The following is a 20700-nucleotide window of genomic DNA, read 5'->3' as shown; positions in this document are numbered from 1 at the left end:
TCCTTGACATCCTTAAATTCTCCAATTCGAGCCAAAATATTGCTTGGCAATAAATTGACCAATAGCTTGGTCACTTTGTCATTTGCCTCGCTCCTTTGAATTTGCTCTTGGCTTCATTTACTCTTCTTGAGGATCTTGCCTTTTGAATTTCTTGGAGCTTCGAAGTCTTCCATTAGAGCAAATCATTGCTCTATCTCCATCATCAAGAAATTTTCGATTCTTGATTTCCAAGAATCAAAGCTCGTCATTGTGAATGGTGGAGGCACCCCTGTGTCGAATCCGAGTCCATCTCGGAATTCCATCTTGAAGTTGAGCCTTTTAATGAAGTCTTCGACTTTTGAATTTGCTTCAACTTCTTCACCCTCTAGCTTTGTTGCCCCTTCCGATGAAAAGCGACCTCGCTCTGATACCACTTGTTAGGGTTGAAATGTGCTAGAAGGGGGGAGGGGTGAATAGCTCGTCGCGCTTGTCGTCTTGCTTCTTGGTGATGATAGGCAACGGAAAATACAAGAAATAAAAATACAACGCTAACACGAATGATTTACTTGATATTCACCTCAAGAAGAGGTGACTAATCCAAGAATTCACACACGACACATACTCTCCACTATGAAAATATTCCTTTACGGTAACTACCGAAGGAGGAGAAGCCTTACAACACTCCCAGTACAAGAAGAAAGAAAGGGAAGCAAATACAAGTAAGATCTTACAAGATTTACAGCATAAACCCTAACCCTAGCTTCTTCTTGTGTTGAGCACCTCTTGATCTTGGAAGGACAACAATCTTTGCTCCAAGAATGCTTCAAGAACTGGCGTGAGTCCCTGTGGAGAAGTTGCTAAGAATCGGAGAAGAATCAGGCGAAGTTGTGCTGAAGAAGACGCTCGTAACGACTTTATCCAGCGCCAACGGTCGGATCCCAATCGATTGTATTGCTCTCAATCGATTGGGGAGGCTTTGGACCGATCACTTGACCAATCCAAAGCGCCTCTGTGCTCTTGAAAATTGCTTGAATCAATTGTCCAATTGATTCACATGTCTTGCGCGATTTCCAGGCTCCCAGTCGATCACCCAATCGATTGGAGGCTCCCAATCGATCAGGTGATCAATTGGGAGGGCTTCTGTGCGACGACGTCAACTTCCCAATCGATCCACTGATCGATTTAGAGAAGGATTTGTCGCGGGACACAGCCCAATCGATCAACCAATCGATTGGGCATGATTCAATCAATCAGTTGATTGATTGATCCAACTTGATTTGCCATAATCAAGTCCTAAGCCCCTAAAACCCAACATCTGGTCAACCATGAACTGTTGGGACGTCATGCCTAGCATCTGGTCACCCTCGACCTGCTAAGACTTCCTCACCAAGTGTATGATCAATCCCTTTGACCCACTTGGACTTTTCTCCTCGTGCCAAGTATTTGGTCAACCCTTTGACCTACTTGGACTTCTCCATACCAGGTGTCCGATCAACCTTAACCCACTTGGATTTCCACGTGTCTGGCTTCACTCACCTGGACCTTCACCTAGGTTCACTCACTAGGATTTTCATACTGCCTAGCTTTACTCAATAGGTCTTTCACCTGACTTCACTCACCATGATTTTCCAACTGTCTGGCTTCACTCACTAGGACTTCCCAACCATGTATCCAGTCAGTCTTGACCTACCTGACTCTTCTTCACATCTAACTGGTCAACCTTGACCAGAGGAGAATTGTACCAACAATCTCCTTAAATGAACGATTGCACCTGGAATCTCCATGTATTGTCAGTTTCCGTGTATTGTCAAACATCGAAATTCAAACATCAAGACTCAAGTCTGAGCCTTCTCAAGCTTAGTCAACCAGGTCAACCTTGACCCAAAGGATATTGCACCAACACTCTCTCTTTAATCTCTCCCATTACACTCTCTCTCCTCATTTCTCTTATCATATTTTTCTCTCTTTCTCTCCTATCATCGTGTTGGCCCTGGGACAAGTTGGCGAGGGTGCTGGGGGCGAGCGTATTCGCCTTTTGCCACCATGTTTTCTCTCCCATCACACTCTCTTTGATCTTTTTTTTTCTTATCATACTTTTTCTCTCATTATGCTTTCTCTCTCCTTAATTTTCTTCCATCACACTCTCTATCCTCATTTTTTTCTCATCACACTTATTATCTCTCTATTCTCTCCTATTATACTTTCTCTCTCATCACATTTTCTCTCCTCATCCTCTCTCACCATGCTCTCTCTCATCACATTCTCCTTACTCATTTTCTCTCATCACACTTTCTCAACTTTCTCTTTTTTTATTCCTTTTTATCTTATTTTCTCTCTCATCACACTTTTCTTTCATCATTCTCTCTTATCATATTTTCTCTCTCACATTCAACGTTCTCGCATATCTAATTTTTTCTCTTATTTTTCTCTAAGGGTAAAAAAGAAAATTTAAATTCATTTCGATAGAAAATATTCAACTAATCAAATATTATTTTTAAGAATGATAATACTTATACCTATTCTCATTCTATAATATTATGATTCCTATTTTCATTTCTCATTTCATAATATTATGATTCATATATTTTTATTTCTAAAAAAGAACCCAACGTAATCTAAATATACCTAAATAAATTAGGAAATTATCCGAACTAAGCAGAATAGAATCCGAGACCTATTGGTCTCAGGGCCTCAGCATTGCCTTTATTTTTTTAAACTATTTTTGTTTCTTAATGAATTTTGGTGGATTGGCAAACAGAACAATCACAGCACAAATGGATCCATCCATTTATCTATTATAAAATAATAAATAGTGAAATTTAAGATTCATCATAAATATTTTTGATTTTTTTTATATATTCATCGACGACCTCACACTAACAATCTCGCTCGCGGCCAACCTTACTCACGACTGCAAGGATCCACAAGGCCAACTCATTTTTTACCTTCACCTCTGCCTCTCTTCTTCTTCTTTTCCTTCCTACAAGACGCATTCACCGTTAATGGCACCGCTCGCGGTCAACACGCATTCACCGTTCCCAAACACCCAGGTCAAATCTCAACTTCAACAAAACATGATTTCCTCCGGTGGAATAAAAAAATCTAAAACATTAACTACTAAACAACAAGACGCTTAAAGATTTACCGTAGCAGATTATAAAAACTTACGTGAAACAGGACCCATCACTAAGATTAATCGGTTAACAAAGTTAAATATCTGAATTTAAAAACAATGCATTCCAACACCCACTAGATGGCAAAATAGTGGAATGCCATCACGTTCATGCCTCAGCAGAGGCAAAGGAACGAAAATGCCAAGATACAAATTAGCATACATATTTCGTTTTTCTTCTTGGGGGATAAATATGTTTTCTACCCATCTTAAGCTGCTGATCGATATGCCATTCTCACATTGACAAAATGTTTGCAGCTGCATCATGCTCCAAAATAAGATTAGCACAGCCTCATCGCCGCCGCCTCCCCTAAACAAAATCAAAAGGGGCACATTAAAGTCCTATTCCCACAACCAGTCATAAGGTAGCGATTTGTATATATTTTAGCAGCTTACCGAGCTCATGTAGTCATCCATGGATGATTGTTTTCTCTTTTTGAAGGAAGTCAGAGCAGGAGTCTCCATAGTCGGGCCCTTTGATGACGACCGCTTTGTTGGTGTCTGAAAAGGCATTGAAACAGAAGACAATTATTAGACCAAAACAATTGCAAGAGCCATGAGTCGACACAATCAGAAGAACAAAATCATTTGAGTACCCTAGAGAGCTTTTTATCTTTCCGTGCTTGTCTTTCCCGCTCATCGAATTCTTGGTTTTCTTTCTCCACTAGACGTATAAGGGTATCACAGCGTCTGGCAAGTTCCTGAGTCGTTCGAGACTTGACAAACCAATCGAACCGAAACAAGGGTGAGGTACGGAATGCTGCCTTGAGCTCGTCCCAGTTGCCATAACCAAGTTTGTGTACCATGCACAACTAAAATAATTAACACAAAAGGTCAAGATGTGAAAGTATAAGTTTCAATTGGAAAGCCCTGAGAGAGATTAATTACCATGAAACGATCACATTCTTCATTATACAGTTTTCCTTTATTTTGGCCATACTGAATCTTCAGCTCCAACCAAGGGTTCTTATAACGATCCAACTTCTTGCCAATTGCTCTCATTATCTCTTCCTTTCGTGAGATTCTTGCCTCACCTCTCTCAATGATCTTAATAATGCGATCATAGTCTGAAAATTCAAAAATAAATAGAGGCACTCAGAATTGTGATGCTGCATAGACCGAAGAGAAGTGGGTTGAGGGGAAAATACCATTTAATTCTTTGTATCTCTGTCTAAAGACATCGGCATATCTTTCCACCTCTTCTTCTGTTTTCCCCTCCATTTCTGATGCTATACTCTTTATATCATTCCGGCCATACTTCTCGCATGCTCGAGTGAAAGCATTGAAGTCTTTCCTTGTCCAAGATGAAAAGCCCTAAAAAGGAAAATTATATAACAAGGATGGGCACTATATGCATAAGTATTGCCTAATGAACTCACCTCTTCAAGCAGTTGGTCCTTCTCTGCTTGTTCCTCTGCAGTCAATGGATCTCCTAAATCTGTTTCGCCCACAACATGACCAAATTTATTTAATTAATCAATCAATCAAGTATACATGTGCAAATTAATTCTAGTACCTTCAGGTTCCTCTTCATCGGCTATTGTATCTTTTAACTGATTCTTTTGATGAGATTGCTGAAATTAGAAGGAAACAACAGCAACAGCATTAATAACCTTGTTACAAAAAAATAGAAAAAAAAATGCAGGAAAAAAATGAATGTCATGTCAAAATTATAAATAACCAAAAGGTTATATTTACACTTGAGGATCCTTAGCTTAGGTGATTATTTATATTATTTGAGTAATTAAAACTTACATCAACAGTTTTTAGTGATTTGGAATAAAGAAAAACAAGAGGAACACACCATGAGATATCGAACTTCTTTCTCATACAACTCACTCAACCTCTGAGTGTTGAAAAACTGAAAATCGTGCCTGAAATGTTACAAGAACAAAATTTACTGAGATAGATAGCACCATATACATAAGTGAGCATGTAAGATCAGCTAACTTACAATTGAGGCATACGGGGAATGCGTGGCTCTTTAGATTTTGTAGGAGCACCTTGCCGCATTGCTTGCTTGAAATAATCAGCATCAGAATAACTAAACATCAAAAGTAGCACATTAGACACAATGACTTCAACCAATGTACAAAATTGCAAACACTATTACATCTTACTTTCGTTTTCTTTCCCTCCTGGATGGCTCAACCCAGTTATCAGCAACTATTTTTTTGAAATCAACCTTGTTATCATCCTTAATCAGCAAATTTGATTGTCAGTCCAATAAAACTGAAGCTAGGTATACTTCAAAGTCCACACATACCTTCTCATCATCAAAATCATACAAGTCAGCAGCTGTAACAAAAAACAGAAATTACATAAGTCATCCAAGGAAATATCTAGGAATTGCTATCAGAAAGGAATCAGCATACTGTCATCCATCTTAAACTTTATCGCATCCTCTGTAAACTTTTTCATTTTCACATCAAGTTCAGCAGTCGCTTCTTCTCCTTTAGCTATGATACGATCGATATCCTCATCAGTTATTGTACTGTCCTTGGAGCTAAAAACCATTTCAGCACCAAATCTAACCATTTGTAGAAGTTCATCTTTATTAACAGCTGCATCGAGGAAGTTATTGATTAGAAACAAAAAAACTGATAGATAATGGATAAATTGCTTGAACCACATTAGTAAGCTCTTTGAAAAAATCATTACTTTTCTGTTCTGCTAATCGTCCTTGTTGAATAACCAAGGCATCAAGTGCAAGCTTCTTGTATGCTCTCTCTATCACTTTCTCCTCAATTGCAAACTGCATTTTAGATATGTCAAATGATTCAAAAACATCGTTAAACTGTTAAACTAAACTGAAATATTATGATACCTCAGTACAGAAACGGAACACTTGAACTTCTTTCTTTTGCCCAATTCTATGAGCACGATCCTGTGCTTGCAAATCAACTTGTGGATTCCTAGTAGAGGTATCCATAACAATTTAGTGATGAGCATAAATGTAGCAACAGGATTCACATAATGGAAGAGGAATACCAGTCACTATCATAGAGAATGACAACATCTGCAGTAGCAAGATTAATTCCCAATCCACCAGCTCTTGTAGAAAGCAAGAAAATGAACTTTTGGCTTCCAGGTTGATTAAATGTTTCAATTGAAGCATCCCGTTCTTCTCCCCCAGTATTCCCATCAATCCGGCAATATTGGTAACCACGATATAGCAAGTAATCTTCCAGTATGTCCAGAAGTCTAGTCATCTAAATTACAACACAAACAGTTGTGTTAAATCAATAAAACACTAATATGTTACCTTCTACTGCAAGTAAGACTGGGCAGATATGTATGAAACAATTTAGAGGAAAAAATCTGATTATGAGAAACAAGATACGTAAATAACAAGCATTAGAAGCAAATACTGGGCAGCTATATATGAAACAAGTTGGAAAAAAACAGTTTGATTATGACAAACAAGATATGTAAACAACAAAGATTAAATATCACAAGTTTCAAATAGATTAAAAGTGAAAATAGCAGGCTTTGCATGTAATTCCAAATGATAAACTGAAGACCCAATTGATATAAACCTGTGAAAATATTAGAACTCTAGAATCTCGTTCCTTCAGTTTAGGCAACAGTTTATCTAACAGGACCATTTTTCCTGCAAAAACAACTATATGTTCAGAAAACAAGGAATTATCACTATAGTAAAATTATCATACTTCAACTGAGGTAAAAATACCTTAAAAGAATTTGGAGTTACCTGCATTTGTAATAAGATGTTCTCCAGTTGTATAAGGTGGTCCAGGTTCTGCACCTTGGAATAGATATGGATGATTGCAACATTTTCGCAATTGCATAGCGATGTTCAAAAGACGCTTGCGCTCCCCTCCAGCATTAATGACCTCCAAATCCTTTTGTAGCAAAGCCCGGTAATAATGCTTTTGCATTTGTGACATTCCTACCTTGAGTATAGTTTCCTTTTTTGGTGGCAAACCCTTTTCAACATCGGATTTTAATCTTCTCAGAAGAAATGGGCGAAGAACCTGTAAGTGAAGAAATGCTCCCACATTTACATATACATAGATCAGAAGTAGCATAATCTTGATTTGTCATTAATGGATATATGAAAACACACCTTGTGAAGTTGTTGAACAACCTCTTGTTGATCATTGTCTCCAGATATTTGGAACCATTCATCAAAAGTTTCAGAAGAACTAAATATCTCAGGAAGCAGAAAATTAAGAAGAGCCCAAAGCTCATGCAGATTGTTCTGCACAAAGGAACAATTGCTAATCATACATCAGATTATTGAACTAATGTTTTGAACATCAATCCATACAATTCCTTTTAGTCACAAGTATGACAGTGTCCCAACAATTTAGAAAAAATAAAAACCATCATACTTTTTTATTTTGATGATAGTTAACATCTATCTTTCTGGATATATTACAAATGAAATAAACATTTGCACATTTCAGTTTTAATAAATACATAAAATATTAACAAGAGCTAAAGTAACAAAAATGAACGTCCAAAATTCACACACCTAAAAATGTAAACTAGATTAAAAAGATTGGAGGATGAAAGAAAAGAAGCAATATGAAATATGAACCAATATATTCTTTAAAAAATGACTTAATTGATTTACATATTACAAGTGATTTAGCCTTGCAGAGGAATAAGATCCATGTGCTCAATCCCAAATAATTGGAACAAACATGGATTGATGATGATAATAATGACAACCACCAAGCTTTAAGGAATCCCTCTCACTATACTAAGCCAAAAGAAAATAATTGATTACCTGAAGTGGTGTTCCAGTGATAAGAAGGCGGTAATTAGTATTATAAAGTCTCATTGTTTTAGAAAGAAGGGAATTTTCATTCTTTATCCGATGAGCTTCATCAATGATCACATAGCGCCAACTAAACCGTCTTAAAGCATTCTTTTCTTTGATAGCCATTTCAAAACTAGTTACGCACACATCAAACTTCCCAGCCACCAACAAATTTTCACGAATATGTCTCTGTCAAATAGCACAAACAAATTAAAAATATACCCACACAGTTTCTTGCAGCTAGAAAATGAAACGACATCTGCAGAAATTAGAGAAACATGTTTAGGCAATTGACTGACTCTTTCTTCAGGATCCCCAAGAAATTTTACAGGGGACAGAACAGGACAGAATCGCCGAATCTCCCTCATCCAGTTGCCGAGAGTAGATTTTGGTGCTACCACCATGTGAGGACCGGTAATTCCTCTAAATTCATGCAAATAGCCAAGTAAAGAGATGGTTTGCAATGTCTTTCCAAGACCCTAACAAAAGGAATATAGATTGTTGGCTATATACTTTCAATATAAAAACAAAGCAAATGCTCCAAAATAAGTGGATATAAACTAAGATCAAGATTATAAAATATTTCCTTTGCAGTACCATTTCATCAGCTAGAATTCCATTAATCCCATTTTCATACAATCTTATTAGCCAATTCAATCCAGCAAGCTGATAATCTCTCATTTTTCCTTGTATACCTGCAGAAGTAGTTAAAGGATGAACATTGAAGGTCAAAATTTACATCATATGCTAATCAGTAAAAATAACCGATTAAATAAACTAAAATCTGAGATATTACAAATGGATGCTTTCGTCAAATACTATTGTTGAGTTTAAACCAAATCTTGCTCCTGAGACAATAGACTATCAATATAGCCAATAACTGAATTGTTTTATATTCATGAAATAGCAAAATAAATAATACAAATAATTATAGTAGATTTAATTAGCTTAATCATATTATCAGCGATTTCATATAATAATTATTGTTGTTGTTGCTGTTATTATTATTTTTATTATTACTATTACTACATTTAATATATCATATTATTGTTGTTTTTATATAATAACATAATATTTTAAAATCTCAAATATTATCATATTTTATTAATATAGAAGAAATAACTAAAAGATATATTAAAAACTATTGCCTTTATTATATAAAGTAATAAAATTGAATTTATATTACTATTATCATTTTATAATATAGATTATTGTTTTCTGATATATATATATATATATATATATATATATATGAAGTAATAAAATAACAAGAATGACAACATGGACTTAATAAGAAAAAGATCTCAGCAGAGCAAATATCTTACAAGATGGTTGTGTGACCAAACGGGTCCCTCCGGCACCTGAAAGAGCATCCTCTTCCTCCTTAAGGTACTCTTCATCTTCTTCTTCCTCTGTTATTTTAGATGCATGACGCCCCCTGAAAAGTGGGGAACTAATTACAACTTTTTTACAAGACAAACAAATTATGAAGATGGGAAATCTACCCAGAAAAGAGTTAAGTTTAAAATATTCCATAATAACAAAATGCAATAACAAGTTTAGCTAATATGGGATTCAATTGGGATTCCACAAGTAAATTTGAATATATATTCAAGAGCAAATTCAGCAGCTTTAACAAAATGTTATGCAGTTTCTATATTGCTCAGGATAAATACATATTATGGCCACTAAAGCCAATCATATTCAGGATCTAGTTTAGGTAATTAATTTTCATTCTACAGATAGTTCAAAAAGCTAGTCACAAGAGGCCACATATGAATTTTAGCATAAGTTTGCAGGCATATAACTCAACTGGTATTGAGAGCTAATTCTTCATTTTAATCTAATTTTTGCATCAGAAATCACAGAAATACAAAATTAGTACTAGAGACCTTTCTGAATAAATAATAGTCAAACAGTCTGCATAGTTCATATTTGGGTAGTAGGAGCAGTAATGATTTCTTCAGACCATTAAATACCATGAACAGCACTAGCTATGTAACAAGAGATCATGAGAACTTTTTAAGGGGGGGGGGGGGGGGGGGACTGCTGGAATCATTACAAATTCACAAGGCAGTGTTGCATATGTCCATAGTTTTTTATCTCATAAATAGTAGAGGAAATAAACAATTTAAATATAGTTCAATAGATCATGAGAGCAGTTATAATCAAAAGCTGTTTGTGAAGCATAGGTAGAACCATAGAAGAATCAATTGAAATGAAAATTTGCCTCTTAATCTTAGATAAACAAGTGTAATAAATTGTGCACTTGTGAGCACGATTGTAAAATACATACATACATACATATATATATATATATGAAAATTTTCTAACGAATGGTTGATAAATTTAAGTCTTCTTACATAAAGAATAATGATACATATATCAATCAAAACTTAATTGTTGCTAAAGTCTAAAATAAATCTTAAGGCTTATAGTTAGAATTAAGTCCAACATGGCAAATTGTTAGCCAATAGAATAACAAGCAGCAGCCATTAACTTAAGTTGACATAAAAGCAAAATTAGACAAACCATTGAAGGTGAACAGATAGTCCAATTAAGCCACGTAGTTTTCTTGAAACTAAAAATATACCATGCAGTTGGAATGAAAAATCTAAATGCATAATTGCTAACCATTACTCCACTAGTCAGCTAAAATGAAAGAATCAAGAACGAATTTATAAGTTCATCACATGCACATGTAAGAAAATGTGGAACGAGTGGAAGTGGCAAATTTAAAATTTGTTTTGAGTGTCAACAATTTAACAAGAAAAATGTTTCAATAAAACTAATATTAGTCAATCATGAACCCCTAGAACATGGAATCAAATAACTCAACAATCCAAGGCAAACTAGATGGGAAGGATAAAAACTAGTCACAAGTACAGATACAACTAAACAAATTTCTAACTTATATTGTATTTTGAATAGCAACTGAGTATGATAATAAATCTCATAAACGTAATATAGCAAAAGGATTATATTCGTAAATTGGCTAGTGAAGAATGTATGTATTCCTTCTACTTCACTTCAACAACCTTGTCATGAAGAGTTTCAAAACTTGCAGCTTACCTTCCTCTTGGCTTCTTTTCTGATGCAGATTGGGCACCCTTTGCAAAATGAGCAAAGATCTCAGTCTGTTGCAGCAAGTACTTCAAACGTCCTTTTCCCTTGTTGTTCTGGGAAATATGTTAGGTGCTTAGATATCATAAAAGGCAATGTGAAATAGTGCACTGATTCATTGCAGTAGGGAAAAAGATCAACGTGTAGGAAAGCAGAAATACATGTGCATGTGAAAGATACATCAGCAAGGTTCCTTGACATGTTCCATGTGGTTCTTTTTTTTGTGAATTCGTACATGATAACATCATCGGCAAGAAGTCACATCTATTTCCAAAAAAATTGAACCAGAAAAAAATTTCCATATGAAACTAGAAGTAATTTGACAACCAAATAATCTACAAATGGTGCGATCTGTTTTTTTGCAATTTAACATGTAACCAGGACATTTAAATTCAATTGCAAGGTTTTGACTAATAAAAGCAATAATTTTTTTGTTTACCAAAAAAACACAGAAATATCACCAGCAACTCATTTTTCCGAACCGTAACCTGATAAACTAACAACCATGACCTTAGAAGACAATGTCACATTTCCATTTTCTTCATAGAGACATTCAAATTCAATGACAAGATTCTAAATTCGCGAACTGACAAGAAGAATAACATTCTCAATTACCAAAAAAAGCAGCAACATGCCTAGCAACACATTTTTCCAGACCATAACTTGGTACCTAACTATAAACCTTGAAAGGTGATGTTATGTGTTTCCATTTCCTTCATTGCTTTCTTAGCTATAGTTATGTTCTAAATATAATTTAATAATCTTTTTTAAATTGCTATCAGCATTTCTAACTTTGTTCATGGTACAGTGAAGGCTTACAATTGAGGAAACTGTCATTTAAACAAGAAACTGTCTTTCTTCATTACTTGTGATACTATATCTACTAGAAGATGGAACTTGAAAGAGAATCATGCCATGAAGTTGATCAAATATCAATCAATGAATCAAGATGTAGTAGAAAGCAATCAATAGCAAGCATTATTATTTATAATAATTGTTTAAGAACAATAACCATGTCAGCATCAATAGCAGCATTTTGTGTATTAAGCATTTCTTGAATCTTCTGCTTTTTCTTCCGTTGCATCTCTCTTAATCTGGCTCTTTCACGCTTCCCAATTTCAGAATTTTCCTACAGAAATGTCAAGCAACCATTCAATATGATCCAAAGGAACTCCATCATCCTTGAGATAAAAGAACATGATGGCTTAAGTCATCATATATGAGGCATGCTTACAACCCCATGAAGTGTGATAAACTAAAGGCATAGAAGAAAATTCTACCAAAACAAAACAAATTCCATTGAAATTCAAAAAGAGAAAAACAACTATATGATAGCAATAATAATAAACCTAGCAACCCTACTCTACTTGATTCCAAGTGTTAAAACATAGTTTAAGCTCGCCAGATCAGAAACATATAAATTGGACCAGCACCTCCAAAAGATACAAAGGGATTCATTTAGTGACTCTGATTGCCCTCTGAACGATCAAAATAGTGTAAAGCTTGAAGAAGAGTTTTATACTCTATCAATCTCTCAGTCCCTCTAGTTGGATGAGGGTCGGATGATGACTGTATGTGCAGGTGTCCTGCATGCAACTCACACCATTCGGGTTGGCCTAACCCAGCATTCTTTCAAAAACACTGTAGTGAAATGAGGACTGCTCGACCTTAGAAGCTAATTCACATGTAGGCATGACTATCTGCCGACTCTATGTATTCGTTGATGCATTGGCTCGCTCCCCCCACTCTGCCCTCCTTTTCCAAGAATAAATGAGCTGCTCCGGCCTTCAATTTCCTCCATCAATCAGAAGCCCAGACGAACCTAGCCCTCCCTAAATCTTAAGAAAAAAAAATCATTTCCTAAAAAACAATGTAAATATAATGTCTTTTGCAACCCTAGCCTATTTTATAAATCAAAAGAGCTTGGGGTAAAGCAATCAGTTGTAAACGGCAGGAAACCACATCAAGCGCACGAGAGAATGGCCAAAACTCAGATGTGTTCATTTTGTTTACAGCGAGCACAGGTCCGTGATAAAATGCACTGGTCCATAGTAATGGGAAACCCCACGGTGGCACCGATCAGAATCCAACGCACAAGCAACCAAACCAAACCTTACCTCCTCTCCATCCTCATCGCCATCGTCCTCGTCTTCCCTGGCGTCCTCCTCGCCGCTGTCATCCTTAGCCTCGTCGTCGTCGGGGCCAGCCGTTCTGGCGACAGCCTCGAGTTCCTCCTCGTCGATCTCCTCCTCGATGTTGGCTTCCGCTCCATTCCTGGCCTCCTCCTCGGAGGCGATCGAGCCGTTCGATGGGGTTCCCTCGGAGGAACTGCCGGAATCGTAGGGTTTCGCCATCTGCAGCAGCGTGCGAAGGGTTCCGCACTTTCGCCTTTCGAAATAAATCGATACGGAGAGATGGGACAGCAGCTGCCCTGTTATTAAATTTAAGGGTGTGGTTATGTGATTCGGTGAAACAGTGGGAGGGTAAAACGTGCGGGACTTGGCGCGTAACGGAATTGCCCAATTTGCGTTCCCTCCAAAACGCACCATTTTGCTTTACATGTTTATTTAATCTATTCTCTTGATTTTTTTTATTTAAAAATCTCTAAAAACTCTCTTTCTTTTAAACAATCAGGACATTCAATCATTATTTTTTATACTGAAAATAATTTTATTTAACTATTATTATAATGGGCAAAAATCGACCACCTTTATTTTTTGGAATCATTGACGTATCACTTCACTTTAATTTTTTATCAAAAACCTGGTCCGTATTATAATGGGGCAAAAAAACATTGTTAAAAAAAAAACTCTCTCTCTTTAAAAAAAAAAAAAAATCAATATTAGGGAAGTTGACGATAAAAGATTGATAAAAAATTAAGTAGATCAAGATTAATTAAATATTTAATTGAGAAAGTCCTAATAAAGTTAAGCAATGATAAGATCAATGGAAAGGTTGGTAGAAGAAAGAGAATTTAAGTTGGTTAATATTGAGTGGCGAAAAGTCCTAGTGAATCAAGTCATGTGAAAAGTCTTAGTGAGTAAAGTTAGGCAAATGAGAAAAACTCTAGTGAGTGAAATTAGACAGTGGGAAAAGTCTTGGTAAGTGAAGTCAACTAAAAAATCCTGGTAAGTGAAGTTAGGCAATGGGAAATCTTGATAAGTGAAGTCAGGTCAAAGGTCATAGTGGATGAAGCTAGATAGTGGGGAAATCCTGGTGAGTGAAGGCAGGTGGAAAAATCCTAATGAATGAAGCTAGGTGGTGAAAAGTTCTAGTGAGTGAAGCTAGACAGTGAGGAAGTCATGGTGAGTGAAGCCAAACAGTGGAATCTAAGTGGGTCAAAGTTGACCGGGCATCTGGTGTTCAGAAGTCCAAGTGGGTCGTAAAGAACTGAACACTTAGTACAAGACAACAAGTCCAAGTACAAGGGTTAAGGTTGTCTGGACATCTAGTGTTCCGAACTCCAAGTGGGTTGTGAAGGACCAGACACTTGGCATGAGACGACAAGTGAGTCAAAGTTGACCGGACACTTGTCACGGGGTGATAAAATCTAAGAATGTCAAAAGATTGACCGGACACTTGATGACAATGTCTCATCAGGTCAAGGTTGATCGGATGTTGGGCAAGGAAATCTTAAACTTGGTTAGGCAAGTCAAAGTCGATAAATCTATTGAGAAATAGATTAAGCCATGGTCCAATTAATCGATTGGGGAAGTGTCGCGAGCAATAAATGATCCAATCAATTGGGGCTACGCTAGTTGATCGATTGGAGGTGCTTCTTGCGAGAGCACAGAACGTGGCTGAATCGATCCATGGATCAATTAAGTCACTCCAATTGATCAAGTGATCGATTGGGGCTGGTTTCTCACGATGATGCAGAAAAGAGGCTAAATCAATTGAGAAGGAGCCTAATCGATCTCGAAATTTTCAACAAGAGTACAGAGGCGCTCTGGATTGATCAGTTGATCGATTAAGTCTCTCCAATCGATTGGGAATATGACCATTGCACAGGTTTGAATAGGAATTCGGCATGGTAAGCCCAATCTATTAGGAACCTTAAAGCGAACAAATAAAGGGTGTTTTTGACGCAACTCTTAAAACTCTTCTCTCCGATATCATCTCTACCATTGTCACCGGGTCTTGAAGATTTTTTGAGACAAGTGTTGTTGCATTTCCAATATTCAAGAGGTATTTGCAAGTTACGAGAGATCAAGCAAGAAAAGGTTTTCATTTGTATTATTGTTTTTACTTCTTGTTTGTATTGTATTCTTGTTAAGAGCTTGTATGAGATTTTTTCACATCCAGAGTATTTCCGAAAAGGAGTTATTTCATAGTGAATATGTGAGGAAGGGTTGAATCCTTTGATTAGTCACCTCGTTGAGGTGGATATCAAGTAAATCAAGGCGTTAGCATTTGCTTCGAGTTTTCCGCTGTAAATTATTATCAACAAAGTGAACGGAGGTAATCACCCCCCTCTAGCTTTCGGAGTGTCCCAACACATTGTAGCAGTTATTAGTTCATAGTTGTTACAGAGTTGTAGCAATTACGAAGATACAAAACTGTAGTTGTTATAATGTGAATGTTAAGTTAAATTTAATAGATCATAACTTTTGGTTCAGATTGAACCACATGACGTGTAATATATCAAATTGAATCTCGTTCAGAGATCTATATTTGTTAGTGAGTGCAATTCGTAACGACCCAATTTTAGGTCCAAAAAATATCATTCATGCCCTGTTTACTTAGGAGGGCGGATGTAAAAAAATGAGGGAAAATTTTCCGCATGAAAAGTTTACACGATTTATTTCACGAGAAAATATAGATTACACTTCCTTTTCTCTATTTATTTGTTATCAAATAATGAACTGATGGATCTATAAATATGTCTGTGGATTGGGTTTTTTTTCATCTGCCCAAATTGGGGCAGAATGACTTGCTCTTCTCTTAGGGCATCTCCAATGGGAGATATTTGGAGAAGATATTTCTCCAAATATCCCCCCTCCTTAAATATTTCCCATTATGGAGGATATTTGAGGGGTGATTGGAAATCACCGAGCACAAATTTGTGTCCGGTGATTTTCCGTTGTGTCAGGCCCACCAATAGGTGGGCTATCATATTTTATTTTATTTTATTTTATTAATTAATGTTTTGTATGTTGGGTAATATTGAAATCGAACGTTGGATAATATTGAAATCGAACGTGGAAAGAAATCAAATGTTGAACGTTAAAATTAAAATCGAACATTAATCAATGTTCATTTTTTTCCGAACGTTGAGCAATGTTCATTTTTTTCCGAACGTTGAGCAATGTTCATTTTCCCCCCTATATATACATCATTTCTTTCATCGATTTTCATCACTTCCATACTCATTGTCTACCAACAATTTAGAGTGAAATGATAAAAATTTCGGTCATTATTTTAGGAATTTATTCAGCTCTCCAAATATCGATGAAAATTCTAATGAAGAAAGTTCTCGAGTTCGTCCCAATTTCCTCAATCCTTAATTTCCATTTCCCACTCAACACCCACTAAATTTTCAACCTTTTCCATACCCCGCCACCATATTACCATAATTTCTAAAGTTATCCAAATTCTTTGAGTGACGACCCTCGAGCTCCGTTTTATACATATCCTCCAGAATATTGGCAGAGTAGTCAATATTTCATGTAAGCCTCATCTCATGAAATTAATCTGCTTCGATCACCAGAGATTCAATCAAATGAATCAAGAAGAGCCGGTGTTGATGCAACTGACAGTGATAAAGGTATAGAAATACCTTATGCAGTCCCCAATTCACAATTTCCTCTATTCTCATCTGAAATAGGGTCTGATAATATTATTCTCAATCGAGCACCAGAGATGGGCAACGGATCAGATGAAGACCATAGCAAGCGACCAATATGGACAGTAGCAGATGATAAGCTCCTTACAGCGGCCTATACAATTATGAGTGAAGATTCAGTAGTTGGTAATGCTCAGAAGAATGAGTCTTTTTGGAAATGAGTGGTGACATAGTACAATACCAATTGAGATAAGCGAGCTAAAAAGAAAACTACGGAGAAAACAAAATCACATTGGGCTTCGCTGAAAAAGATCGTAAATGTTGGAACCCCAATGTTGTTTTGGTGTTATCAACAAGTTAAGTTAGGTCCTGTGTGTTTTTAACCTTGTGTCTAAGTGTGCAGGAGCTTAGGCGCACAGGTAGTCGAGCAGAAGACGCAGCTAACGAGAAGGATGACACGCGGTACGTCCGAGGGATGAGGCGCTGTGGAAGAGTACACCGACGGACGAGAAAGAAGCGTGCGGTGGTTCTGAGGGATGAGAAGGAAGCGTGTGTTGGTTCCGGAGGATGAGAAGTCGGAGCGGAAGACTGTTCGAGGAGCAAGAGACGCAGCTAGTGAAAAGGTCGGCACGGGGTGCGACCAAGGGACGAAGACTGCGAATGAGTATGCTGGTGGACGAAAAGGAATCACGTAGCAATTCCGAGGGACGAGAAGCCGGAGTGGAAGCCTGCTCGAGAAGACCGAAAGTTGGGTTTGGGTGAGTCCTATTCCGGATGGCAGAGATCACCCAAGCGAGTGGAAGACTCGGTCTGAGGCGAACGGAGCCGGAGCAAAAGATGTTAGTTAGAGCCCTAGAGCCAATCATTTGATGATTGTATGGACTCATGTATATCACATTTATGTATATATATTAAGGCATTTGGTTTTTGGTTATTATGCTTATTTGTATTAGTGCCAGATAAAATAAGTATAGTAACGTCCTAGAGTAGAAAGGTTCTTACCTATATCAATCGATTGGTTGAATCGATAGTGAGATGATATAGTGAACACTACTCTAAATCATTCCTAGTCGAGTATTAACATTCAGGGACAATGTTAATACAATAAGACTAGCATGTAGGTCAGCTCGATGATTTGATCTCACAAGTCATGGATATAGAGATATCAAGCTGACACATGGGTATGCATTAGAGAATGTATACTGAATGTCCCGCCATGAGAAAATATCATGGATCGTTATATAAGTGTCATATACTTTCTCATGTGGCTATTAGTATGACTATTAGTCCTTTGACCTGAAGTCACCATGTATCCCTACATAAGGAGTTATGTACTTTGGTTTCGTCAAACGTCACCCGTAACTGGGTGGACTATAAAGGCGATTACTGGGTATATAACGAATTATGTAGAGGGATGTGAGTGATGTAGATGGGATCTATCCCTCCCATATGACGGGAGCGACATCGGTATTCTTGATAGAGTGAGACCACTAAGTGCATGGCCATGCCCAAATGAGTCAACATGAGATGTTGAGCTCATTTGATCGAGTGAGTCTACTTGGAGTTCAAGATTTAGATTGATTAGAGGATGACACAGACTATGCCTCATATTGATCAATCTATATATCTAGGATAAAAGGACAATGTCACATATTTTGTGAGGAGTCACAATTGGTAGTCACAAGGTGATGTCGGATCTCGACATTCTTGTAACTTGGGTAGTAATGATGTGTTGCTAGATACCGCTCATTACTTATGCTCCTAAATGGGTTTAGGGCATTGCCAACGTTACAAGAACCTATAGGGTCACACACTAAGGACAATTAGATGGAGATTTGGTTCATATGATGAACCAAGAGGATTAGATTCATTTGATGAATCATATTGGATTAAGAGTAATCCAAATTGGGCTAATTGAGTTGGACTCAAGTTGATTCATGTATTCAATGAGTCTAATTTAGATTACGACTGCATTAAATCAACTTAATTTAATGAATTAGATTCATTATATTAAGTTGGCTTGAATCATATGGTTGGATTAGATCAACCATGAGAGAGATTTGATCAAGTTTGACTTGATTTGAGAGGAAGAGAAAAAGTCATGTTTGACTTGACTTTTTTGCCACATCACTAGTGAGTTGGCAAGATGTGGACCAATAGGATTGCTCCACATCATCAATGTGTGCCACCTCATGGAGGTTACAAGCCTCTATAGCATTTAATGTGGCCGGCCCACATTAAATGAGGAGGTTACACTTGTTGCCATGTCATTTAGTGAGGTGGCAAGATGTGGACCAATAGTGTTGATCCACATCATCCTAGAGTGCCACCTCATGGGGGTTACAACTCTTAATGGTCTCCACATTAATTGGAATTAATGTGGGGGTTACACCTCCTAGAGTGGCCGGCCACTTGATGGCTAATGAGTTTTTTTTAATTTCCTCTCATTGATTTGATTCACTCTTCTTCTCCCTTGGGTGCTCTCTCTTCTCCTTCTCCCATTCCTTGGCCGAACACTCCATTGGTGCTAGCACACCTTGTGTTTTGGTCATCTCCTTCTACTTGTGTCCGTGTGGATACATATAGAGGTTGTCTACTTTGACAACTAGAGATCCGGCGACATCTTGGACAAGCGGGAACGCGAAGGGCTTCGCTATAAGGGTAATGATCTTAACTTTAGTGTAGATCTAAAGTTTTTACAAACTCGTACAAGAAAAAGGTTTTTCGATAATTTTGTTTACGAATCTTTGCACGAGATCCATGGCTTTGGGTGACTCGGGGTTTCCGCGACGCGAAAAAGCGGTTTTCGCGGCCCGACGAACCCAACAGTGGTATCAGAGCCACGTGCAAAGACTTGTACGAGTTCGTTTGTATTTTTATGAAAAATATACCTTCTGTGATTTTCTGTAAAAATTGAGTTTTTAGAGTTTTTATGAGTAATTTTTCCGTAGAAGCGAAGCACAAGTGTCTCGGCACTTGTAGGCCTTGGCTACCGGAAAGTTTTCTTTTAAACGGCTTCGTTTTGCCCCAAATCCGTTTGGGACAGCGGGGTCGGGTGCCATTAGATCGTAAAGGAGCAACTCACGATGGTTAGATCGTGGGTAGGGGCATTCCCCCTAACCCCGCAAGGGAATTTGCTTCGCGATTGCACCCGAAATCGCTAAAAACGAACCCGCCGGGAAGATTTTTCCGAAACGGCAATGTCTCGACCCAAATCATTTTGGGACAGCGGGTTTAGGTGCTGTTGGATCGCAAAGGAACCCTCGCGATGGTTAGATCGTGGGTAGGGGCGCTGCCCCTGGGCCCCGCAAGGGGATCCGTTCCGCGATTGCGCCCGAAATCGCTAAACGGGACCGCCGGGAAATTTTACTCATAAAAATTGTAAAAATTATTTTAAAATTACATAAAAATTATGAAAAATATATAATTTTGAATTATATATTAATTTGTGATAGTCATGGCCGAAAATACCTAATAAGATTGTATTTGTGTTGTAATTCATAATACGGCCTGCGTGCCGTCATATGATTGTGTGTGCTGTATTTTTATTTTTTTCCCCCACGGCCTGCGCGTCGTGCCTTTCTCTTATTCTGGTTGTAAATTAGATTTAGACTCGAATGTAACTCGAGTTTCAAATTGTAATGTATAAATTGGAGCGGTGGAGGGTCCACACGAGACGGAGTTCCGAGGCGGGCACGAGCAACACAAGGTGGTCAAAGGGAGGAGCTTGGAGAAGCTATTGACCCTAGGTTGACCATTCGATCTTCTCATTGGCTTGAGAAGATCGTAGTAGGGCCATGACTAAATCACAAATAGATTAATTAATTAATTGTTATGTATCTGATGCAT

The 20700-nt window shown here is 37.4% G+C and overlaps 1 protein-coding gene across 1 annotated transcript; it reads right to left on the bottom strand.

Annotated features, from left to right (window-relative positions):
- Nucleotides 1–3143: 3143 nt before the first annotated feature.
- Nucleotides 3144–13502, bottom strand: LOC122010046 (ISWI chromatin-remodeling complex ATPase CHR11-like). Its single transcript, XM_042566416.1, has 25 exons — nucleotides 13184–13502; nucleotides 12079–12195; nucleotides 11016–11122; nucleotides 9269–9381; nucleotides 8541–8638; nucleotides 8243–8422; nucleotides 7911–8132; nucleotides 7242–7376; nucleotides 6867–7149; nucleotides 6691–6764; nucleotides 6143–6363; nucleotides 5979–6066; nucleotides 5813–5906; nucleotides 5527–5715; nucleotides 5418–5449; nucleotides 5272–5348; nucleotides 5106–5195; nucleotides 4956–5025; nucleotides 4668–4725; nucleotides 4531–4589; nucleotides 4300–4465; nucleotides 4040–4218; nucleotides 3748–3963; nucleotides 3548–3652; nucleotides 3144–3461 (listed from the first exon to the last, which is right to left on the bottom strand). Exons 1-25 carry the CDS (start codon nucleotides 13418–13420, stop codon nucleotides 3444–3446), a joined length of 3228 nt encoding a protein of 1075 aa, XP_042422350.1. The 5' UTR covers nucleotides 13421–13502; the 3' UTR covers nucleotides 3144–3443.
- Nucleotides 13503–20700: the final 7198 nt, after the last annotated feature.

This window comes from Zingiber officinale, chromosome 8A (assembly GCF_018446385.1).
Source record: "Zingiber officinale cultivar Zhangliang chromosome 8A, Zo_v1.1, whole genome shotgun sequence".
In the NCBI taxonomy this organism is placed as follows: Eukaryota; Viridiplantae; Streptophyta; class Magnoliopsida; order Zingiberales; family Zingiberaceae; genus Zingiber; species Zingiber officinale.
This window is presented reverse-complemented; position numbering and strand designations above follow the sequence as displayed.

Excerpts from the sequence above, each read along its gene's own strand:
- LOC122010046 (XM_042566416.1), bottom strand. The coding sequence starts at position 13,420 with ATGGCGAAACCCTACGATTCCGGCAGTTCCTCCGAGGGAACCCCATCG. Across the intron at positions 8,423-8,540 it reads GAATTCTAGCTGATGAAATG|GGTCTTGGAAAGACATTGCA; the intron begins GTACTGCAAAGG and ends TCCTTTTGTTAG. Across the intron at positions 8,133-8,242 it reads TTGGGGATCCTGAAGAAAGA|AGACATATTCGTGAAAATTT; the intron begins GTCAGTCAATTG and ends GCTATTTGACAG.